Source organism: Excalfactoria chinensis, chromosome 5 (genome assembly GCF_039878825.1).
Source record: "Excalfactoria chinensis isolate bCotChi1 chromosome 5, bCotChi1.hap2, whole genome shotgun sequence".
In the NCBI taxonomy this organism is placed as follows: Eukaryota; Metazoa; Chordata; class Aves; order Galliformes; family Phasianidae; genus Excalfactoria; species Excalfactoria chinensis.
Window position 1 is genome coordinate 50,590,205 of NC_092829.1, and position 25,215 is coordinate 50,615,419.

The 25,215-nt window shown below is 42.4% G+C and overlaps 1 protein-coding gene across 1 annotated transcript; it reads right to left on the reverse strand.

The window, feature by feature from the left end:
• Window positions 1-331: 331 nt before the first annotated feature.
• Window positions 332-25,063, reverse strand: PHRF1 (PHD and ring finger domains 1). The gene is given in 22 exon segments (XM_072337055.1): window positions 332-1,319; window positions 3,011-3,139; window positions 3,842-4,102; window positions 4,650-4,801; window positions 5,482-5,575; window positions 5,577-5,623; window positions 5,658-5,701; window positions 5,703-5,731; window positions 5,733-8,260; window positions 8,910-9,064; window positions 10,866-10,985; window positions 11,834-12,021; window positions 12,834-12,973; window positions 13,273-13,402; window positions 14,391-14,563; window positions 15,197-15,294; window positions 17,254-17,375; window positions 18,345-18,428; window positions 19,298-19,524; window positions 20,819-20,938; window positions 21,263-21,377; window positions 24,924-25,063. Coding segments are annotated over 21 exon segments (5,067 nt in total). The 5' UTR covers window positions 21,354-21,377; window positions 24,924-25,063; the 3' UTR covers window positions 332-1,184.
• Between the last annotated feature and the right edge of the window lie 152 nt (window positions 25,064-25,215).

Sequence of the window (25,215 nt, forward strand, 5' to 3'; positions counted from 1 at the left end):
CATTAAACGCCTTCCCTCTTCCTAACACAGGTAAGAGCAGAAAGGTGTTTCTGTCAGCTTCAAAGGTGCTGAACACATTTCTAAGTATTTCAAACGATCGCTTAAAGCATTGGTCGCTCTGCAGTGCAACTGAACAAGGGGTGCTTTTAAAGAAAGCAAGATGAAGCCATTACACATGCAAGACTCCCCGCTTCTTGAGAAGAAAAACAGCCCTCCTTTCTAGGAGGAACAATCACGTATCCAACTCCAATCCTCCAGTAACAGAGCATTCCCCACGTGTGCACATAGATACAGAATGGCCACAGAAAGAGGCAAACAAATGACACCTGCTATAGGACTGAAACCGTTCCAAAATAACTTTATAAATTCTGTCACATTTCCGCTTTGTACATCGGTTCAATCTTCGTCCTCGAGCCTGTTACTGAAAATTCACAACGTTTGCTTTTTGTTTCATTTTTTTGTTTTCTCCTGAAAGGCAGACACAAAACCAGCCGTCAGTGCATTATTTACACAAGTGCAACGCAATCTCCCTCCCCATAAACTGAACTTGTCGCTAACGAGATACTTCCGACAATGCCAATAAACGCCACATCTCAAGCAGTGCTTCTGGAGTCGATTTATAAAGGTAAGCTCATTTCGGCAATCCCCAGACGACAGAGCGAGTAAAGCTTCGCTCACCACCGAGCAGGCTAAAAATGACCACATTTCAAGTATTAAATCAGAAATTCCTACAGATAATCCATATTCCGATAAATAAACACAAGGGAAACAGTATATAGCTCTCAATATACTGTATATGAAAAGTGGTGTCCAGTTTCAAACTTTTAGCAAGACAGGTGCACGGCCCCAAAAATGTGATCAAAGTAACTGAAAACTGTAGCAATCTGGGAGTCCTAAACGCAAACCTCTTCTTTGTTTCTCCTGGAATTACTCTGCTGGTCTGAGGCATTTGATTGTTATTGAGTTCTACATCTACAGGTAATCAAAAAACAAAACAGAACTCCAAGCTCATTCCCCGTATGGAAACAATTCAAAAGCAGGTTCAGCAGATAAATCCCGTTATCATCTTGCTTCTCTGCAGTTGGTTTTTGATGAGATGTTCCTGCAGATCTGTTTCTCCTTCTGGAACAATGTTCTCAGCCAAAAAGAGTTCAGGTCAAGTCACATTGGCTGTAAGTTCGCTCTCAGTTTTCCATTTCACGAACATCTTCAACATCGGGCTTCTTATGCTTCCTCATATGTTTGTATTTCTCCACATATGCCTTCACCAGGTTAGCTACCTTCACAGGGTTGATCTCTCCACTTTTGCTGTGGCAGATCTACAAGGGATTAGAAAAGGCATTCAGTCAGTGAAAGGTATCACAGCAGTTCAGGAAGACAACAAGTGATCAGGAAACCCTAAGCTTCCCAGAAGAAGCAACTCCTGCAAAGGCTTCAGAGCCTCATATCTGGGCATGTAAAGCAGACAATTCAACAAGGAGAATAAAGCTCTCAGCCAGCATCAAGGTAGGTCTATCCTCTATGGTTATTTGTAAAATATCCAATATATCTTGGTCCAAATGCACTCGAACACTTCATATCAAACTCCTATCCACGATAACTGCTGCTATTCACGATCTGCCTCTGCTCTATTACAATGAAACTTACCAAACAGATTTATCCAAGTGTCAGAACAAGCTGGCACAACAGCCTAGGCTAATGACTTCCACAGAGACAGGTATCACTGTGCCCACAAGAACTGTATGAGAACACCAGCACAGTCGTTATGCTTGGTCAAAGACTAGGTAAGAAGCCTTCAAAATCAGAGCTGCCCTGTAACCCCAGCTTGCCTCTTCCTGCACAAATAATATTTAGCTGCAAAAATAATATTTGCTGTTGTTTCACACCTCTGCCACTGCAATAAGTGAAGCAGTGCTCACTGGCAATGGTTTACTTTAAGCACCTCAGAAATTGCCCCAGCACTTATCTACTGAGCACTAACTGAATGCAGAAGCGTCTCTGCAGGTAGAATTAGTCATTTCCGATGCAGAGCTTTCCTGCGGTTTCTATTTAACATACCAAACTGCATTGTCATTGTCCAGCAAATTCCACACAATACACAGTAAATAAGTGTTAATTTCCCCTTTTTTGGGGGTGTCATAATTTAGAGGGACCAACGCTCAGACTGAAAGAATGTGTCATTTTCAAGGACCTGTTCTGAGCCATGTAGTGTCTTGTTCCCTTTCTCTCCGAGAGAACTAAATACATAATCATTGTTAGAGAAGCATTCAGTGAAATTGCCAGCAACCGGATTTGCTCAGTTCTTCTGCAGACTGGACCTGTGTCTCATACAGCTCACGCAGGACACGCACAACCGCAGTCATTATCTCAGGAATTTTGATTTACAACAGAATTTTCCAGCAGTATCAGGAAGGCAGGGCAGATAGAGAATAGAGTTCTCCAGGGTATCGTTTAACTACCTCACCATTAACTGCCTTCACAAGACAACATGCGTTTTTCTAGAGATAAAGATACTATTTTTTTCAGCCACAATCTGGTCAGCACTACATTTTGAGGCAAAAGTCAACGCCAGCCAAATAGCAAAGCCCTCTTCTAAAGTTCAGGGACATCACAGATGCCCAAGGAATCAACAAACTGTTTCTTAACTTTAAGGAGGAGCAGCTTGACAAACCTGGATGAAGTTATTAACAAAGGAGATTTAGCCTTTTCCACTCAAGACATGAGTCATGTAACATTTCAGCTGAGGCCACTTAAGCTACCTGATCCACACCACTGAAAACAACTTACAAAAGGGACAGCCTGATAACTCTCAATGGCACTGCTCAGCCTTTCTTAAAGCAACAGATGTGTTACCACAAGACTGTGGAGAGACCACGTCAGAGTCCAAAGATCTGCTGTTTTAAATCACGTGCATTAAATAAGCACGATCACTAAAGCTCGCAAGCGCAATTGATAGTCCTGCCACCTGCTTCATCAACTGCACAGCTCCTCCTCTTGGTTGTCACCTTACCTTCTGCACGGCTTTTCGAAGAATGTTCTTGTATTCCTCCTTTGTAATCTCCCTCTTCTGGTAAAAGGGTTTGATAGCAAGTTTCACTTCTTCTACAGCCCGTTCCTGCATGTGAAGCTTCTTCATGTACTGCACAGCAAAGAAATGTTTGTTACCCTGTGTTAGCATGCAAACGTTTTCTGAATCAGTTTTTCTCAGAAGCGCACGAACAACGAAAATGCTCATTTCACCTTTCAAAAAACCACGTAACAATCAGCCTCTTTCTTTACTGCAAACCACCATCTTAAAAAGGAGGTTCGGTGGGATACACCTCTGCACCAGTTTAACTTTACAGTACAAAATAAAACACCTAGCAAAGTAACTGTCTTTATGTTAACATCCACTGAGAGCTTAGAGCAGATGGTCTGTATGGCAAATCCAAATCTCTGCAGCAAAGGACTAGCACTTGCAAAATCTGCAGGGTATTTTACTATCTGCATTTCTAGTGCTGATCAGCAGCAGGACACAGCCCTACCTCTCCATATTGATGTTCACTTCAAAACTGAGGGAGAAAAGGAAAAAACCCAACCAAACAGGTGTTTGGAAAGGCCTGGACATTCTGGTTTTCTCAGAGGGACTTCCAAACATTCACAAGAAAGTTTTAGCACCACGAGAATGTATGAGATACTTTAAAATCAAGCTTCTATAAGACTTATTTCATAACTTCAAATAAACAGCTCATTACTGCACTGCTTCTAATTTCTAAATAATGGCTAATGCTTCAAATAACAGGACTGCAGGTTGCATGTGCAATTCTAGTTATGCATTCGCTACTTGATAGCATTCACTCACTTCCTCATTCTTTGTTTTATCCACTTCAGGTTTCGGTGCTTTGATTTTTTCTTCTTCACTTCCAACAGAAGCAGCTTGAATTCCTGGTTCAGACGCAGTAGCCAGGCTGCCCGGTTCTGGAGTCAGGCTCTGGCCTGCCACACAGCCCAGTGCAGGAAGACTGCCCTGCATGATGAACTGAACCGTGGGTTGGCTGACAGGTGCGTAGGGGGGAAGGCTTGAGGGCAGAGGTGGTGTCAAAGGTATATTTTGACAGTACACCTGTGAACCAGAGAGAATTTCATTAATACCTGTACTCACAAGAGGGAGTATCAGATGAGGATTTTCAGAGTACCTTTTATCCACTGAAATAGGCAGGAAAATATTAATTTAAATGAGGAAAGCCACACTCCACCCCTCTGTGCACCAGGAACTAGCAACAGCCCCACTCAGCATGTCACTGATGGAGAGGGAGAGTGTAAAGGCAAAGACTGATGGCACAGACTAATGCCAACAGGCCATTTCTACAGCCTGATTACTATCAGTGAGATGCTGACAGCTTCTCAAACAACGTAACTGTTGATCAAGTAAGTGCTGAAAACACAAGTTGCACATATAGTGCGGAATGAAAGAAAAACTTGCTTCTTCAACTGTAAGAGCCACCTAAAAGATAAAGCGATTAGAAGACCGCTGAGGAATATGGGCTATATGAAATGCGCTATGCACAGAGGAAGGCCAACTCTGCCATGAGTGGAGGGTGTTGCACAACGAGGGCACAGATGAGGTGGGATGCCTTCCATGACACTTGGCTGTCAGAATAGAAACCAACCTGAGAGGAATCTAGATCAGGAAACATAGGCTCAGGAATCATATAATTGGTTGGAGGAGGCTCATTTAACTGCACCTGATTTAATGTTTGGTTCAAGTCCTCTGCTTTCCAGGCCCCTTCTTTTGCTCGCTGAAGTTTGTAAAACGGCATCCCTAGGATCCCCAAGAGAAGGGGAAAATAAAAATAAAGAGAGAATAAAATACACTTAGTGGGTCAAAGATTCAAAGCAATTGTACATTAAAGAAAAAACACCCCAAAACCCCACCAAAACCAATGAAGGATCTAACAACAAGGCTGTCCATACAGGACTTTGTTTAGCAATCATTAACATTTTAAAGCTTCTGATAATAGAGGACTTATCATCCACTTGTGCAATTACTTTTTAGTGGGTTTCCATGAGAACCACACAGCTCTGTCAATACACTCAGCATGCGCAGCCAAGTCAGACTGTTCTTAGCAGCTTTGGCTTATCACAGCTCACAGGAGCGAGCTAGAGACATGCAACACTGCTCTGTTCTGAAAAGTCTTAACAAATTCTGAAGGGAAAACATTCCAGTTAACTACAAAAAGCATAGAATGCAGACCATCAGTTCAGAGATCAGGTTGTAATACGTGCTTCAAAGCCAACCTGGCTGCCACTGGCTAGACGAGCTCTGGAAGTGACAGCACGTCCTCTCCGATTCATTAACATGATTCACTTGATGATTTTAACAAGTATAAAATCCAAGGCTTTCAGGACTGAGAACCACAGGATCGTCCCAGTTCAGGCACCCACACCCTAAGCCTTACACAGCCTGCTTCGACTGCTGTTTGCTTTCTCAAAGAGACTTACTTGGAGCTCTTTCAGCAGACAACACACCACTTCCTTCTTCTTGAAGATTCCAGGTAACTCTCTTCACAGGTGCTTTAGATTTCAACACAGGACCCCTGAGATACCACCTCCAGTTCAGGCTGACTGAAATTACTGGCTGCTTCTTCTAATTATAGTCTTATAAAAAAAAAAAATACTAATTGACACAAGGCACTCATCTTTAAGTTCTCTCACACAATCTGCTGTTTGAGGAGCTTTGAACTGGTACCGCCCTCCGTCTGAGCATGCATCACCACCTCTTTCTTTGGAGACGGATCCATCAGAGGTGGACACAACGCAGTATTTTCTATTTTAACCGTAATCTCAAGGTTTGTATTACTACAGCTACCAAGCAGTCCTGGATCACTCCTATTCATCAGTTCTGTTTCAGCAAAAGAATCCACATTACCAACAGGAACACAAACATTTGTGATCTCTGGCACAGGGAACGCAGTTTCACTTGCCATCTCCTCACAGGCGACCTCTGCCTTTGCAGTTTCTTGGGCCTCCCTCTGTTGAACTGGGGTCTCAGTCTGCATTTCTTCAAGTTTGACATTTGGTTGGATGGTTATGGAAAGCTGTTCTAGCACCAGCTCATCCTTCGGTTCTTGTTTGAAGGAACGGGATTGCTCTGGACAGCTGGGTACATTTTCAGCTGAAGGCTTTTGCTCTTTTTCTGCTGGAGGAGGAAACGAGGTTTCCTTTGATTTACGTTTTCTTTCTTTAGAACGTGATCTCGATCGTGGCCTTTTTTCTTTAGATTTGCTGCTTTTGTGCTCCTGCGATCGAGATCGAGACCTCCACTTTCTCTTCTCCCGAGACCTGGATCTGGATCTCTTTCTGTCTCTTGACCTCAAGCTACTATCTTTATCATACCTCTCGTAGCTTTTGTCCCTCCTGTGTTTCCGCCTCTTTGTCCTCTCAATACTATTTGATCGGGAACGACCCCTCCGTCTTGACCTTGATCGAGACCGTCTTTTCTTTTTTCTGTTTTCATAAAACTCAGAAGTACTTCCAGGACTACCTGAACGTGACCTGGATTTCCTTCTCTCCCTGGACCAAGAAGATTTTGCCTTCTTATCCTTACTTTTATCCTTTGTTTTCTTTTTTTTAGACCGCTCATGACTGCTGGAACGGTCAGTAGAAGACCTCTTGCTCTTGGATTTCAGTGTGTGTATTTTACTGCTCTCTTCTCCACCTGACCAAGAGGTAGATCTGGAGCTTTGGTCCCTGGATCGGGATCTCTTCCGCTCTTTGACAAGCGCCTTTTTCCTTTTAGCCTTCTTCCTGCTTCGGGAACTGGAGTTGGAACAGGATCTGGAACGTGATCGTCGCTCTGTTTGCTCTGTCTTCTGGACTTTCTGTTGCCCATCATTCTTTGACGAACTATCTGGGTCTAGTGTCACATTAATATTAGGTCTAATTAATTCTTCAGCATTGAAGAACACACTGGGTCCCTCTCTACCTTCCTCCTTTAAGTGCTCTGCATTAGAAACTTGCTTAACAACAGATGAAGTGCAAGGACTGCTTAGAAAGTCTTCCTCATCCATATTGTCTCGTTCCTCTGTATCAGAAATCTGTTCTACAATCCTACTTTCTACTGGCACATCATCATGAGACTCTGTATTACTAGATGGTACATCAGATTCAGCCCCGGATCCAAATATATTTTCTACTGTGTAAGGGGTGAAACGACGAACAGTTTGAAATGTTTGAACTTTTGGATTTTCAATGGAAATAGTCCTGGTAATATTTGTTAATGGGATCCCCGAGCCAAGCCTTTCTGGACTGCTGTTTGCTGAACTTGAGTCTGATCCTGTTGGCTCAAAGGGATCGTATATTTCACTTTTGACTTGTTTCTTCTTAACTGAGAAAAGAGATGAAGGGCTCTCTTTCTGTTGCACCTTGTCATCCACAGGGCGGAAGGTGTTACAGAAACCTGGGTTAGACAGTCTGCTGGGATGTCCTGTGTTCCCAGGAATATTTATTTTAAAACTCTCAAAAGAACTTGAGCCTTTGCTTCTTGAAGTGCCCAGTAGTGAAGAACTGCTATACATGCCTGCGTTGGTAGAAAAAGATACCCCGCTTGTATGTGTTTGTTGCTGAGTTTCCCTGGCATTTGACTTCTGACTTTCCATCTTGCTACCCTTTCCCAGCTGATTAGTGCTCTCTTTGCCAGTCAGCTGGGTTATACAGGAGCTGGGAATGTCACAGCTTTGGCTTCCTGTGGGTTCTGAATCCACCTGCTTGCTGCTGGTTTCCTTTTTAATCTTTGGTATCCTGGGAAGCTCAAATATGTCAATTCTTCTGGGAGGTGGTTTCAAGGGTTGCCTTACAGTTACAGTTTTTGAACCGGAATTCAAGTTACAGCACAGGGGCTTTGAAGATGAATCAGTACGTGCAAAGTTTTTCGAGTTTCCATTAAATCTGGGCATTTCATCTGACTTGGAGCCATGCCTGTTCAGACTAACTACACTGTGAGTCTGAACAGCCTTGGGTGTCACCGAGTACTCCGATTTTACAGTTGCTTTTTCTGATGTTGTCTGTGAAGGGTTTGCTGCAGGCTCGGTCCTGCTCGGTGAAGGTAATGAAAATAAGCTTGATGAGGTGGGTCTATTGTGTGTATTCAGCCCCGAAGAAACAGAAGGTCCAGTAATGGAGCTGCCTGTCATGGTCCCTGAGTGCACCGTACTCAGCTGGGGGTTACGTCCTGAACCATCATCCACTCGTGAGTCTTTTATTGATTTTCTATGAAGCGGAACTATGGCATACAAGCAAACAATTAAGTTTTTCAGGACACATTTCACAGTTTTTCCCAGACATGAAAATAAATATTGAGCTAATTATTCTAAGTTCCACTTCAGTGTGTAGACATATCACATAGGAAGAAGGCAGTCTGATTAGGTCAGATGATCAAGGTTTAATGTCAGACAATGGCATCACTTGAGTTAACATTTACTATTTAGGAAATAAATTATTCAGTTCTGCAGATGTCACTAGATCTGTGTTTATCATCCTGTAATTGACGATTGATAAAAACGACTGTAGAAGAGGATTTTATCAGTAGTAATTTTAAGAATAATGCTCTCAGATTCAGTTTGAATAATATTTCTAAAGAACAGCATGCCAATGAAAAACACAACTGCAGGGCATGTATTCTGTACTTCTGAAAATAAACTTCTTGCCAATGCCCTCATCATGCTCTTCAAACTGAAGGACAGTTCACAGGCATGGCAGCAATGCATCACCAACGACAGAAGATCAGGGTACTAAGACCACTCTACTCTACCCCAATCCTCTACTTTTCATTATAAAGCATTAGACTACAGAGCGTGTACTTCTGAAACAAGATCAGAGCAGACATGGATAAAACTAACAGGTTAATTACATACCAAGTGTCAAACCCTTACCTGCTTTCTTTGCAGTCAGAGAACCATCTCTGTTGATAACCACATCAGAACTACTCATCATGAGGATGCTCTGTCCAGACAGGATACTACCCAACAGATCAGGTACAGGAGCAGCTTCTGCTTCTTGATCAGGACTCAAGGCAGGCACACTGCTTCTGCATGTTTCAGAGGGGTTACATTTCCTTTACTCTTACAGCACTTGTTCTATACACACACATTACATTAAAAAGAAACCAAAATCAAGGGCATAAACAGAGGTCAGCCAGAGAAGTTCACTTCTATCTTTGGCTTCACTAGAGTAATTCAGCTCCCATCTCTATGACAAAGAGGAGTACCCCCACAGGAATACCACCAGATAGGAAGCATGTAATTGTAGCACAGACCTCTGGTAAGCAAATACTTCTAATCTTATTTAAGGATAATGCTTTTTTTACATGTTACGCACCATGATCTAACTTTTAGAGCATTTAAGATGTATTTGTGAAGCATAATCCACTGTAGAGCACTTCACAGAGATACTTCCATCCCAGCTGTCTCTCTTCCCACCAAAACAGGACCAGTGGCTTCTCAAACTCCTCAAACCTACACTACTACATAAAAAAAACTTTTTGCAGCTTAAATTCATGTCTACCATCAGTTGTTAGAATACACACAGGTGCCTGCTGGTAGAGTGGCTAGGAGCATAGCAAAGAGTTGCACTGGCAACCAGCACTGCTCCTGCACACAGGATAACACTAATCGTTGTGCACTACAGCATCTTACAAAAATAGTTTTAACTGTAACTCCTCTGGATTTGAAACACGATTTTACTAATTTCTGTTGGATTCATTTTAGCTTATTTAAGCCTGTCTTTAAGGACTTAAAAGGTTTGAGTGCTTATAGTGGTCTGCTTGTATGTTTGGTTTTGCTGTTTATTATTTAAGATTAAAAAGAAGAAAAAAGACAAAAACAAAACTCACTGTAGTTCAGGCAAACCAAACTTTTGCAAAAACTGGATTTCAGCTAAACATTTTTACCTCCTACACAATGTGCTAATTAAACTATCTCAGAGGACACGCAAAGCTTCCCAAAAGGCTTTCTTCAGGACAGAGATGGGAAAGAGAGGTACTTCAAGCTATCATAGAAATATACTATCTTAATCCCAAGGAACAGATCTTTGCCTTAAGTCAGATGCGTTAGAAAACAGCCACATAAACCTCCTATAATATTTAAGCATTTAGGTTGAGCTTCCTTTTCTCCTAATCTCCAACTCCCTCATATTTGCAGTTTTCTGTGACTCAGCTGATATCTGTACCAGATGTTTTCCTCATCCCTTTTCTTCTCATCATGCTCCTGCTCCTTTTGCCCTACCCTTTTACACTGCATTCTGTGCCCCAGTCTTGAAACCTCAGTGGGTCTAGTAGTGGGAGACTTGTGCACATGTGTGCATGCACGTACACATGTACAGGAAATAAAACATCAGTCAGACAGCAAAGCAGAGTGAAACAATTTAATAGAACCTGTCAAATTGAAGGGTCAAACAGGTTCTTCCAGTTTTTCTGAGTTCCAACAAACAGCATAGGAAATGGGTGATGTAAGTACATTCCTCATTCTCTCCTATTCTCTCCTGCAAACATGCAACTAATTTTCTCAGCCCTCTTAAATAAGGGAGGGATTATCTTACACCTAAACTTCAAAATAAGAGACAGACCAGAGTGAAAATATCAATTTGAAATTTCAGTGGAAAAGTTAAGAGCCGTAAGTGCTATTATACAAAAATACATGTTGGGCCTTCAACGTATGAACAGTAATTCTTGTGTAAAATGCTGTGGTTATTCCGTTATCCCTGTGTGCATGTGTACACGCTTCCAAAATACACATAGTAAGAAAAATGTTAGATCAGAGTGATCATTTGTTGACAGGGTCAACGCACAATTAATAAGAACAAAACAAAAGAAACACTTGATGGAATTTTACCTGGGAAGTCCGACAGAAACTGGTCTAGCTACAGGACGGTGAGACCTCAGTGCTGACTGGGAGAGAACTCTCCTTTTGGCACTCAGTGGTGAATCTGGATTTGCTGGAACCTCCTCATTACTGTGGGTAGATCAAACATACAGACCCCCAAATTACTGCCAAATGGATGAACTAGATAACACCATTAGAACATAGATGGCTAGAGAGTATTAGCTGTTTTGTTATGATAGATGAAAATTTATGCCAGATATCTATTTTCTGTGGCTAAGCAGAACTGCATAACACAAGAAAGATTCAAATGTAGGTTTTTGTTTTTAAAGTATTAGATATGTAGTTTTCTTCCAAAAGACTGTCAGGAAAGTTTGCTCAGTAGGAAATTAGATAACATCCAAAACCAGAACTTAAGTCTGATACAAACTATGGCATAGTAAGATTTCTCCAGAATTTAAAGCATCTGGAGAAAAGAACAGAAAGAAGAAGCATCAAAAAAATTCACAGGTCCACCTAATTCTATATGGAATTACTGTCCACTATATAACAAAAATGCTGCTATCTTTGAATAAACAAAGAATTATTAGCACCTAACTCCTATGATATTACTCAAAGGCTGGAATCTGAAGATCTTAAGAAAGATTTTCATGAGGCTTACCATTTCAGCAAACCTGTTTAAAGAAGGCTGATTCTTTAAGAGCTCAGCAATTTGGCCAAGGAGGGAAGAACAAGTACAGCATTACATTATTGTAAACTGTGTATCCAAAGCTATTTTCAGATGTGAGATTTACACTCTTTGCACAAAGCCACAAGCTCTTTTCCGAAATATAAGCCAGTACTCCAACTGTTAAAGTCTCAAAATAACCCAGGTTTCAAATATTCATGGAGATACAAATACATCCATGCATATGTACAAACAACTCAAGACTTGTATAACTATCTCTGGATTACAGATTTGTACACTCATGATGTCTTACCCTTCATAAGGATCCAACTCATATGGGTCTCCAAACACAGACAGAGAAGCTGCACCAATATCTGCTCTCATCAAACCAAGCGAGGGCTCTGTTGTTTTGTACATGGAAGGAAGTGAGGCCCCACGCACAGGTTTACTAAGACCAAGCGTTCTTGCAATGCGGGAGCGAGCAGTGACCTCATTTTTTACCTGCACAGATGCAAAGACAGGTTACTGGTACATTAGAGGCAGGTACAAATTCTTCACTTAGCCAAAGTACAGTGACCAGGTTACTACTGTCAGCAGAAACAGTACAGTAACCAGGTTACTACTGTCAGTAGAAATCTATTTGAAAGCATCTATTTGCTTTCAAAAAAATGTATGCACCTTCTAATCATGGCCTAGATATCACTTCATACACAGACTGCACATATTAACTTCACTGACCAGACAACTGAAATTTCTACAAGACTGTTGCTGAAAACTGTCAGCTCTGCATGTAGGATGTAAAATTCCAGTAAGATGGCTAAAAACAAAAGTCAAGTTGTTGCAGAGTACTCAGTGTAGTTTCTATCAAGATGCCAACCACAACAGAAAGGGACTTTGAGCACCCTTGCATCTGATTAATTGGATTTGCAACAAAATAGACAAGTATCCATAGCCTGTTAAAAAGAGTGGGTGGAGCAAATTTAACTAAGATTCCATAAATATTAATAAAACACCAGAGCTTTACGGCAAGAGCACAACACAAAGCCTGTGGGATATCTTTCAGCGTGATCCCTACAGTTCAGGTACCAGGGCTGCTCAGCAAATCCAGCAGGCCTGCTTCGAAGTTGCCATTCAGCTCTAGGTCAAACCCCTTCTCCGAAGTACACATTCTACAGATAATTCCACCAGAATAAAAAGAAAAATCTATTCACTACTATAACAAGATGGTATTTTTCCACTTAATAGCACATTATAACACTTTTATAAATCAAGTGGCAGAAAGCCAGCAGATTCTGAGACTGGCAGAGACTCACACGTGATCTTACTCTTATCTTTTTCCCTCTTCTCTTCTTCATTATACGCTTGCGTCTCTTCACCTGTGTCCCTGACGTTTTCTTCCCAGCAGAAGATTTTGTCTGAGTTCTTTTCCTGCCTGTTGCTTTCCTCCTCCTACCTGATGGGACACAAAACAACCAAGTATCTGGCTAAGTGCTGGGGCTGCACTCTTCCCTGTACTCCCCTTCTCATATTCTCATAGTATACAAAGCAGCTCAAAGTGATCCAACAGTATAAAACAGAAGAACTGACATCATTAGATTTTAAAGGATACTTTTAAATAGAAAGCCATGTATATATGTGCACTGGTGTGACAGCATACAGCTGCTCTGAAGTATTTTGTATGACTCAAGCTCTATTTCCCCTCAAATTTTATTCTTGCAGATGGAAGCCATAGAAACCTCCTGATGCTCTCACCTGTTTTTCTCTTCTGTCTTGCTGGAGCCCGCAGGGTAAGAGGACGCTGGTAGATGGCTGTGTTTAGGCCTGCTACAACTGCCTCGATTGTTTCATCCAGAAGAGAGGACATGAGGTACCTCGGCACGTGCTGCGTATGAGATTAGAAGTTACATGATACAGACAGCTTAAGATCAGAAGCAAGTTGGTTACAAAAGCAATTTGAGATTCAAGTGAGAAACACAAAAAACTAAACCGCCAGTAAAGCACTTCTGTCACCTTTCTCACCGACTGATTGTTGTACGAAGGAGAAGCTGACCTTGCCCTCCCGACTCCTTCATCACTACAGGTCTTTACTATCCTAACACCAACTTTGTAAAGAGCATACAGCCACACAGAAGAACTTCCAAGTCCACTGAACTGACCTCTGGTTCATCACACAACAAAGCATGATGAGCAAATGCTGATAGTCAATGCAGTATGGGTCCCCTGTCTTAAAGTCCCCTTTCTTTAACACTCTGGTGAGTGCACTCAGAGGCAGTATGGCTAGCAGCAGCATTTCAAATTCCCTCCTCAGAGAACTCACTGAAATGGTAGGTGTGAGTCCATCTTCAGAGCACCACTTCCTTGTGGTAAGCAAGGGCTGTTCCTACAAGATTTCAGATTCCTCTTCTTCTCCAGACTAACAGTCAAACACTCACATGCATCTGAAGTGTATGCATTCTACAGCATCAGTTATTTTCTTTGGTTGGACAGAGTTTACCAGCAGGTTTTTCTGAATAGCTACATTACACTGGCCATACTCATGCTAACCATATCCCTAAAATGTGCTCCTCTCAGCTACAGTGATGGGATGGATATGATAAAAACCTAAAGGCACCTACTTTACACTGTGTTTAGAGCTCCAATTCAAATAATTTGTGTTTTGCTACAAAATTTCTCTCCTTCTATTGTGATGATTTTGATGACAAATCTGAAACAAATAAATAAAAAACCCACCCCCTCCCAATACTCCACACCTCCTAACTATTTTGCTATGGACAGTCAAAACTTAGACAGATTAGCTACTTAATGTGGGGTTTATTTCAGCTCTTCTATGAAATCATTCCAGAAACTCATGAGTAAATACTTCTAAGTACCTGAATTTGCTGTGCAGTTGTTATTCTGTTTCTATTCACTGTTGCCCTAACTCGTTCACTCTGCCGAGTCCTGGCTATAGCTCGGGTTCGGACATGAGGACGTAGCCTGCTAGTGGTAGGAGTAACATCAGCCGTAAGTGCAGCAACCTCTTCTTCACTCACATGGTCTGTATCTTGAAAGAAAAGATGACCAGGTTACTTCTCTTCCTATAGGTGAAACCATGTCCAGAACTAAATCTATTGCCTTCAAACATACATGTGATCCTTCCAAAGAGAAATGAACACAGACAACGCTAACACTGCTGCAAGTCGTTACAAAGAAACAAGATATTCTAGGTGACAGAAAACACTGTTACTTCAGCAATCTCAGGTCAGGGTGCTAATAAATTACTTTCAGTGTAATGCAATACAATTGTATCGAAACCCTGGACTAGCCTCAGGAAGATTGAAGACTGATTATAATATACAATATGTGGAGTTTCTTAAGATTTTGATCTACAGTTACAAGAGCCCCTTCTCAATCCCTGGAGGCATTCAAAGCCAGGCTGGATGTAGCTCTGGGCAGCCTGGTCTGATGGTTGGCAGCCCTGCATGTAACGGGGGGTTGAAACTAGATGAGCACTGCGGTCCTTTTCAACCCAGGCCATTCTATGATTCAATCAACAGTTTCAAGAACAAAATGCATAACAATTACTTTTGACTACATCAACCCAGGAGTTAAACGTGACTTCAAAAGGCCACATGCCTCACAGCATTTAAATCAGGAGGAAAACATTTACTTGCACTGAACAAAGCTAAATCTTTACCTGCAGAAGCATTGACACCCATGGGAACACAGGCCGGACAGAACCATTCATCTACAGGGACTTCACTCAGAGGTGGATTAAGGCATTCCATATGATACCTTGAAAAAGAAAATAAAGAATGAAAGAAATCAAACAACGTGCTCCTTACCAACAGACAAGAGCTTTTTATGTCCATTCACATCCCAGACAAGGCAACAATCTTAAGCACAGAAACAATTTCCCAAGCTTGATACTGTGGTCTACATATCTGCTTCTATCAATCTCCAGAGAAACTATGTTACCCGCTAGTTGCATGATGGCTTTAATTCTAGATGGTATTCCCAGCACTTCAGGCTCAAAAACATTCAGAAAAAAGTTTTTCCCTCACCATGCAGAATATTAGCTGCCATTTGAACACAGGCTGCAACAAACATGCAATCAAAGGCAAAATTGGACACGGTGAAGAGAAAGGAAAGAAGTCATTGAAGCAGTGACAAGACAGACAATCTGGAAACAGCATCTATTTTCCTGAGAACCAGTATGGTATTACCACTGACATTCTTGAACATTATACTTTGCATGACCAGCCATAGGTCATCTGCAATGCCTTAGGCTAAAAAAATGCATTCAATACCACATACATCTTGGCTGATTAAGGAAACAACTAGAGATAAGTGTTTCTGCATAACCAAATGAAAAAGTAGTTCAGTTGCATGGCTCCATACTGCCACTTGCAGACTGGAGGCTAGCCACTGGAGTCTGAAATACTGTCCTACAGAGGATTGTGTTCGTCCTCAACAAGTCTCAAAGGGAAATAAGAGAGCGTGATGCTCCCTCAGGCATTTTGAAGCGTTCCCTACCCAACAGGCTGAGCAACTAGCCTTGTCAACCACTTATAGGGAAGGTGTCCAGGACAGCCACTTAGTATTACCAGCTTTGATTCCTTAATGTGTTCAATTCTGTTTTCAGGCAGTAAAAAGCACACAAGGCAACACATGTCAATAGCACAGAAGATCTGAAGCAACTCATGTTCAAATTATGCTGCTGAAAAGATTACCCAATAAATGAAATGCTTCCCATGAAAACTAAGTGCTTAGACCAAGATCCCTAGCCAAGGAACATTGCAAGACCATAGGCTTTTAATTAAGAGCTTCAGCTTCAATCAGAAACATTTCTAAGCATTTTTTCTAGAACAGGAAAACATCATATTACTTCTGAACTAGTATGATGCCAAATCTCAAAGTATGAAGAGTGAAGTTCTCTGCTTCACATCCCATGCCAAAATCCACTGTCTGATAACACACTGCAATTCTTGGCCACAAGACAAAGAAAAGGGAAGGGAAATTCACCTGATGCTCTAATCACATCCTGTAGCAACACAAAAAAACCCGCAGAGAGAATACAGCTGTTCATTTACCTCCCACAGGTTATCTAGTAAGCTTGGCAAAAAAAGATTTTTAAGAGCTTATTTTTACCTATTCATTCAAGCAAGTATCTCGTTCAACCACTGACTTCTGACATCAAAGGGACAATACTGCAAGACTGATTGTAACAGGTAACAGTGTAACAAGTTTAAAGTCTAGCAGAAGATCATAGACTCAAAATCACGTTCAAGCCTCTGTTAGGTAGATGGCAAAAAAACACATAATTTAATAGCTGTGGCTACAAAGAAAGGACCTCAAAACGTAATGAAAATGTAATGAAAGCTCCTTATCTTGAGCTCTCACAGCACTACAGCTTAGTCAACAGGAACTGGTCAGGTAACCTCTCAAGGAGGCATAAATGACGTCGGCAGACCAGATCAACAACCGCAGACATCAAAACAGGAGACCACACCTACATCATCCATGCAGGACAACCTACTCCCTCCACAACTAGATGAACGGAGAAGGATTCATCACATCATGGGGACTTCTGTACTATAAACGTACAGATGTAAGTCTGGGCACAGAACACGGCTGAGGAGAGCAGCAAGGGGCAATCCAAAGAGCAGATAGGGCCTAGTGACCAAACACTGGCTAGCCCTGCAGTACTTTCTGCAGTCACACAGGCGCTGTATTCCTTTCAGTATATCTTACCCAGCATCACAGCCATCACACAGCAGTAGGCGATCCTCTCGGTCACTCCTGCCACATACTTCACAAAAGGTTGGATCATCCTCTCCTTCACTACCCTGAGTTTTTGTGTTCTCAACGGGAATCTAAATAAAAAAGAAATTCGCATGAAATGCAGAACATGCCACTTTTAATACCTGTTTGCCACATTAGCAGTAGCACCAGCAAAAAAAACCCACAACTGAATTAATCAAAATGGCTGCTGCAGACTTGAACCTTCAATCAAGATCACTGAACACATCAAATAGTAGAAGAGATCTCTTCAACTGTCCGTTGTCAGACACTGACAATCACACAACATTATTTTAAGAAGTCAAAATTGTTGAATAAGATCAAAAGTACTCAAACAAACAAAAGAATATAAAGAGAAAACAAATGAGAGCAAGGTTACCTTTTTTGCCCCTAAATTACTGAGATTTAAATAAATGGCAACTTGTGCTTTTGTTAAAACATGAAAAATAACATGAAAACAGAACAAACTCACAGATGTCCTCTAAACACCAGTATGTTTCAGATACTGATTAATAATAAGGCAATGACAACTCCTCAGTTCTTTGTTTTTGTGAGTGACCATCACCAGACTCAACCTGTGCCTTTAAGAGTTTGGCTGCAGGCTCCTCTCTCCCCTAACAAAGCCAACTGCTACACAATAGAGCTGGTAGGAAGACATAAAGAACAGATCAATCATGTTTAGCTTGCACTGATCTTAGCTGTATTACAACAGTACTTGCATTATGCTGGGCATCTTCCCTATGCAAAGTGGTTTATCAATTCAGAACACCTTAAAACATCCGTTATACAAAAAACGTAGTTACCTAAAAAATCCTGTTTTCCCTCCAAAGCCAATACCATGTTTCCACACATAATAATGTAGGAAATGAGATTAAACAGGAAAAAAAGAATTTTAACAGCTCCTTAAAAGGCAATCTCAAAATAAGAAAGAAATAACTCATCTAACTGACAACTATCAGATCAACATGCTGAAATGGTAAGTCTTTGAATAGCTGTTTTGTGGCAATATGCCCTTTTTTTGTTTACTATAATAGAAAGCTCACCTTCTTTAAGACTTTACCACCAAAATGCGCCCGAATGCTGATGTACTTAAAGAGGATTCGATCCACTGGACAAGAGTTTGCATTCTAGACAGGAAAAAACACACCAAAAAACATTATTACCATACAATTAATAAACTAATCTTGAAATCAATTCCTAGAAAGCAAGTTTTCAATTATTCACGTAATAAGCATTAAGTGAATGCAGTAAGCACTTTTAAGCACTTAAATCTAACCTACCTGGTTTACAAACAAACTGTTGTAACAGAGAAAATATGAACTTTCAGCAAAGCTTATATTATATATATATATATTGAAGTTATACATATATATTATATATATAATATATATATATTGAAGTCATTCAATTAGCATTCAATTGCTAAAGGAACATCGCAGTTCTTCCAAACACAGCCTTGAAACATGACTCACATTTTAGGACACTATTTCTTTCAGAAGAATGAGCAACTCAAATTTACTTGCAAACCCATTTAAATAAGTCTGATTTATGAAAATCATTGGACTTTGATTACAGAAACTACAACAGGTGACATGTAACTTTGACTGAAAAAGACTGAATTCATAGCAAGCTGCTCTTTTAGCCATCCTTTATGTCTTCCCTTTAAGTGTTCATTGTTGCAACAACAGAAAGCAAATACTACTGGTGCCTTGACCAAGAATTTCAGATGCCTAGAAATGCACTTTCTTGTGGTATCACAGCTTTCAGAGAACAGAACGTATCAGGATGGGTGCAAGAAATATATCCAGCTTCACAACTCTGAATCCTTACAAATAAGCAGTAATCTCCATGGAAAAACAGTTGTTTCCTAGGTGGAAAAAGCTCAAGAAAGCACATATAAATCTTACATGATCTGTTCTCAATGAAGCAGAAAATATAACCAGAAAGATCAGAACATGTCAGAAAGACACAGGAAATCAAGTACAGAACAGCTCACCTTTGACCACTCCACTATGCAGTCCAAGCAGAAGTAATGGGAGCAGTTCTCAGGAGTCCCAACAGCCTGATCCCTAAATGTGTTGAGGCAAATAGGGCAGTTTTCACCATCCTCATCAGAGGAGACGTTAATTCCATTCATGTGTGGCTTTAATTTGAGAGGATTGGCCATTGCCTCCACAGCAGCCTCAGCTTCTTCCTCCTCTTCCTCTTCATCATCTTCACAGTCTTAAAAAGCAAGACAAAACCCAGCTTTCACACACTGTGGGGCTTCAGCAAGGGCAGGGGGCACGTGTGGGGAATATTACTCTAGAGAATTCCAAATAAGTCAAGGACAAAGTACAGCCTCTCCAGTTCAAGGTAATGGTTTTTGCTATTTTCTATTCTTTTTTTCCAAACCAACCTAAACCCTTATGTGTCTTGAAAGAGGTCAGAAGGACAGACAGCAGAAAAACAAGAGATGAACACAACACCAAGAGAAGAGAATCTTCAGGATAGCATGGAAGTTAAAAACACAATTATCACGTGTCCAACTTTTCTCCTGGTTAACAGACACTCCAGAGAAAAAGAAGCAGCAATTTATACTTACTTGTGGGACAGGTAAAGATTTCACAAATAAATAATCATTGAGGGAATTAGGATCTCTAGCTGGAGACTACTTAAATAAACCCGAGTTTGAGTTGAATTCATTTTACATGCTCACACATTACTGAGAGGTATTTTCATTTTTAGTACAAAACACAGACCTGTCTTTCCCTATAACCTGAGAAGTAGCCATTTTCAGGAACAAGAAGTTACGTAAAAAAGCTTAAAAAAGAAAAAACAACAAAAAATATGGTCCTTGTGTTTTCTATGGATTTTTCCTGGTTGAGAACAGGAGAGATTATTCTAAAAGATTCATAACTAATCTGTTAAATCAGTAACTTAGAAAACTGTACCCAAGTCAGCTTCAAGATGCAATGACAAACATTTTCTATCTATCCAAGTGCTAATTTGAGTGAAGCAGTTTCAGAAGCATGTGCATCCACACACTAGGTTTTCAGTCAAATTAATAAATCTAATAAGTGAGTGGGGATATTACTTAAGATTAAGTCACCTTCTTCTCTCCTGCTAAGCCTTAAGAGCAATCATCACTTATTTCCAAAACTCCTTATCACAATATTCATTTTAAAGCTCCAAAGCAAACTGAAACAAGCATACTTTGGATGAGTGGAAAAAATAGTAAGAGCCGTTGCTGTAACTTCAAATCTTTTGACTCACTCTGGGAACCCCTCACTGTTAGTCAATCCTACTGGCTGTAATTACATCATATAGGCTAGTGGGTCGTTCTCAAACATACAGACACTTTAGAAACCTAGATATTGGGGAATAACACCTATTTATTACTGGAGGCGTTGGCCACTACCCTAACACAGCAACTCCTGCAGATTTAGATTTCACAGTCACAGGAAGAAAATCTTTCACCCCACTCTTCCTCCAATTACTGAGAAAAAAAGATCGTTATGCACATTAACAGACCTACCTTCTAATTCTTCATCTTCACTTTCTTCCTTGTCCTCCTCACCTCCCTCTTCCTCAGTATCATCTTCCTCCTCGCTTCCAGTATCACCTTCTGACTCACAACTGTTTCCACCATTGCTTTCTAAAGGAGAAAAAAAAAGGGGAAGTACCTATTTGATATGTGAGAACCCAGTGGACGGGCAGAACAGTGAAGGACAGGCCAGAATCCCTGCTTGGGATGTTATACAAACAAATGAAAACCCTGATTTCCTCAGTGACCTTCTCAGCAGTGTCAAAGCAAGCAGATCTGAGCAACTCAAAGGAAGCATGATAGCAGTCTGAGACACAGCACTTAGAAAGTAAAACAAAACTTCTTGGGAAATACACCTCTACTTCTTTTTGAAGGTTAAGAAAGGGGTTCTCAGCCTTAGAACTAGAAACACATGAACAGAGAGGCTGCACTTACCTGTTTCACTGAGGAGTGCTAGACTCTGCCTTTTGCCCTTGCCGAGTGCGGCGTTCTTATTTATCAGTTCATCCTGGCTATCATCATCCATGGCAGGACATTGGTGATCCACTCCCTGTAAGAAAGCAGACGTCAGTGAGGCCATGCACCACTGAATAAGCACAGCAAGCAACAGTGCAGCAAAGAGCAGCTTGCAAATGCGCTTGCAGAACTGTGAACGGTAAAAAGGACACGGTGCTATAGCAAAGACTGCTTTTGGCAGTCCTTACCCAGAGTAGGAGGAAGAAAGCCACTGATTAGAGCTCCCGGTTTCAAATTAGAGGTGCCTACAGTAAGTGCAATGTTTCAGTGCTAGCCGAGGCCAGATCCCTGTACAACTCAATTCAGGTGAAATTGATTGAAGATGACTGAAAATAGAATAACCCAATGAAAGTAGGAAAAGAAAGCCTACAAACAGTAAAATCATCCTGTGTACTACTTGTAAAGAGCAGTACTGAAAGGCACCAGAGGTTAACTAGCCCTCTGAGTGAGGCCTAACATAACCACAGGGATGTGTTTCCAACCAAAATGCTCCACTCAAACAAGAATAGAGATGATGCATTTTAGTTCTTCTAAAGAGGCCTTTTCTCTGCTCTGTCAAGGAGTAAGAAAGTCTCAGAGCACGCAACTACAGGAAGGAGGAGACTTCACTGGGTGCATATTAATGCAATCAAATCAGTTGCTGTGCATTAGGAGAGACCAGCAATAAAGCTGAGAGATACTGAGAGACGCCTCATGATCCAAATTCATAATGATGATCAAAGCACAGCTTTTAATATACAATGCTACAAAGCATTAAGGAAGATCACCGTAAGGACTGTTTGTTCTATAAACCAATCATGGATTAATGCAATTAAATGACACTTACAAAGCTAGCTGTCATATCATAATAAGAAAAAGAGGCTGAAACTTCACTCCATTTGTACAAGAATCCAGTTGGTTATTCTTCTCCCACTCTCTCCACTCTGCATTGCATAGCATGCATACTGAAATTGTTTTTGGAACAAAACGATATGTTTTATTCAAGTGCTCTTGATGCCGATCTTCAATCTTTTACTCCCTTTTTTCAGCCACGTAGCACAATTGCTTTCCAGAGCCTTCAGAAACGCAGCCTTCACTGAACCAGACTGAGTTACAATTGAGTCTTTAATGCTCAGGGAACTAAAAAGATCAAGCTTCAAGACAACCAGGTTCTTGGTCAGGATATATCCTAACTTCAATGAAATTATTGGCTTAAGAGACGTCTGAACTTCTAGCTAAATTTGTGGCTGTTAACATAAGTGTTGCAGAATGATTTATGCTGGCTGAAAACTTGCAGATTCATCAAAACCCAGTCCCTCCGTGATGTAACACACACACACACACAAAACCAATAGAACCACCGGTCTCCACCAAGAATTTTATGTTTCAGCAGCATGTGCATATGAATAATTCAAATAGAAAGTTCATTATGTAACAACCTCCCAAATGCCATGCTAGTGGGTAACACAGACTGAGCAAATCAAGCAGCTATCCCTAAAATCATTTAACTGAAGCAACAACATCTGCCCCCAGCTTTGGAGTACCAGATGCCCTCACCACCCTGTGTACCTCTCACCACCCCGTGCTCAGCCCCGCTGCTGGCTGGCCAAGCCCTCAGCACACCTTACTCTGTCAAAAGCCCTGAGGCAGTAGAGCTCCTCACATGCATGGATCCTCTCTTCTGCATCTCCTTTCTGAAGGCTCCCTTGCAAACAGGAGTGAGGTGGGATGTGCTGCCAGCACACAGATTGTGAACATCAGGCACGAGGTAATCTAGCTGAAAATCTCTTGTCCCAGGCTTCAGTACCACAAATGCCCAGCATCACTGCTTCCAGTAAAGCTTACTGCAGTCCCATAGACAGGGACACTGTGCGCACATCTGCAGGCTGCAAGCAGCAAATGCGGACCTTAAACTGCAGGTTACACACCAGGGAAAGCTGCTGCTAAAGGCAGATGCCATACACCCTCCTAGCACTCCCTGTTCTTAAAGACCCGTTTAACAGAGCCTTGCAATACCTTAATAAAACACTGAAACATGGACATTCTAAGGTGGAATGACACAGAGATGGTAACAAAGATGATGATAAGATATTCAAAAGGTTATTTATAAGGAAAACTCACCGATATGGATGCCTTCGCTGGGAAATGCTGAGGCAGTCTCCATCAGGGAGCAATCTCCAAGAGATGCTGCCTTAGTGGTGGTCAGCCCTTCAATGAGGTTTAGAGGAGGTGGAATCAAGCTCCACACCCTCCAGGAGCACAGCTACATTACTCTCACCTGTGCTCCCACAGCTGACCCGACACTTGCCTCAGCTGATTAATCAGAGGTTCAGGCTGTGATGACCAATTTCCCATATAGACATGAACGCACATTTACCCAACAAGCACTTCAAGATGTTTACTGAACTGAGATCCTTCCTTATTCATGGCTACAAATTGGGATATTAATCCAACCGGGTGATAAATGCACTTTCCCAGCCACCAGGAGCCTCACGATGGCAAACATCCTTTTCTTCCTCAAACTGACCATCGCGTATTTGGAATTAAAGCTAAGGGCTTTCCATTTCACATGTTATGTTACATATAAAACATCTGTCCGTGGTGCAGCTGGTACTCTAAATGTAGAAGCCAGAGGAACTATGTGGGGAATAATTCACATTAAGGGACTCTCCCGTTGCACGGAGCCAATCTAACATGCACGTGGAGCTTTAGAAAAGCTCTCTACACCTAAATTTAGATGGGACATCCCCCTGCTTAAGTTGCAAAAAGAATAACACTTAAATCCTGTTATCAGAACTACCCATGCAATGGTTTGAGTCGTTTAAGCCCCCAAAAGCACTACGGATGAGGCACAGAAAACAAATCAACCCCAGGACAGGTGGGGAAATGAGGAGCTCTTTGCCAGCCCTGTTCCAGATGGAGAAAGCCCACATCCCACAGCAGTACTGTCCCTCAAAGCCCTGCAGCTCACTGCCGCGGTGCTCTATTGTAACACAAGCAAAGCAACACACGGTCTTTGCAGAGGCACTTCTGGCACATCGGGTGTGCAGGAGCTCAGAGCGGGAGCAGCACGCTCAGTGCCATTCCTGTCCCAACGCTGAGCTCAACGGCTTCGTTTCCAGCTGGGAACCCACCCTGCCTGGTACTGCACATCTATTACAACAAGAGCTCTCCTCCGGTGTTTCTCACAGCGTTCCTAGGAAGCGTAACAACAGCTTCCACAGCCGTTGGGGAGCACGGGAAAGAAAAGCAACGCGTACCTACGAGCTTTTCGTGCAGCCCTAACAAAGAGCTGCCGGGCTCCGAGGCACAACCCCACCTGCAGGAGGTCACAGCGGAGACTCCCGGCTCCCGCTAGACGACCGGCCGCCAAAGGACACGGTTCGCACGGCTCCGAGTTTCCCAGCCTATAGGCACTCCAGCGACGCGCCGACGCCCGCTGAGAAAGGAGGGCCGGGCCGGGCCGCACCGCGGCTGCTCGGCTCGATTCCGCGCTCCCGGCGAACGCGACGGCCGCCCCCCGTCCCACGGCCGACCCCGGACCCGCAGGGATTGCCGCCCCGGCCGCCCGCCGCTGACGGGCCGCAGCCCCGGCACTCACGCAAGGAGAAGGCTCCGGCGCCGAGCCGCGCTCACATCACCAGGCCGGGCCGCGCAGCGGACGGTACGCCGGAAGAGCCGCTGTAGCACCTCCGGGTCACGCCGCCAGCGGGGCCGGCCGTGGGACTGAACCACTGCGGGGCGCCGAGGGGGGAACGAGGGAGGCGGCGGCGGGGCGAACCACGCGCGGGGCGGGGGGAGGAGGAACCGCTGCGGGGCGGCGGCTGCGCCCATGCGGAGCTGCGGGGGGCGGTGCGGAGCGCGTGTGTCTCCGAGGGCAGGAGGCAGAGCCG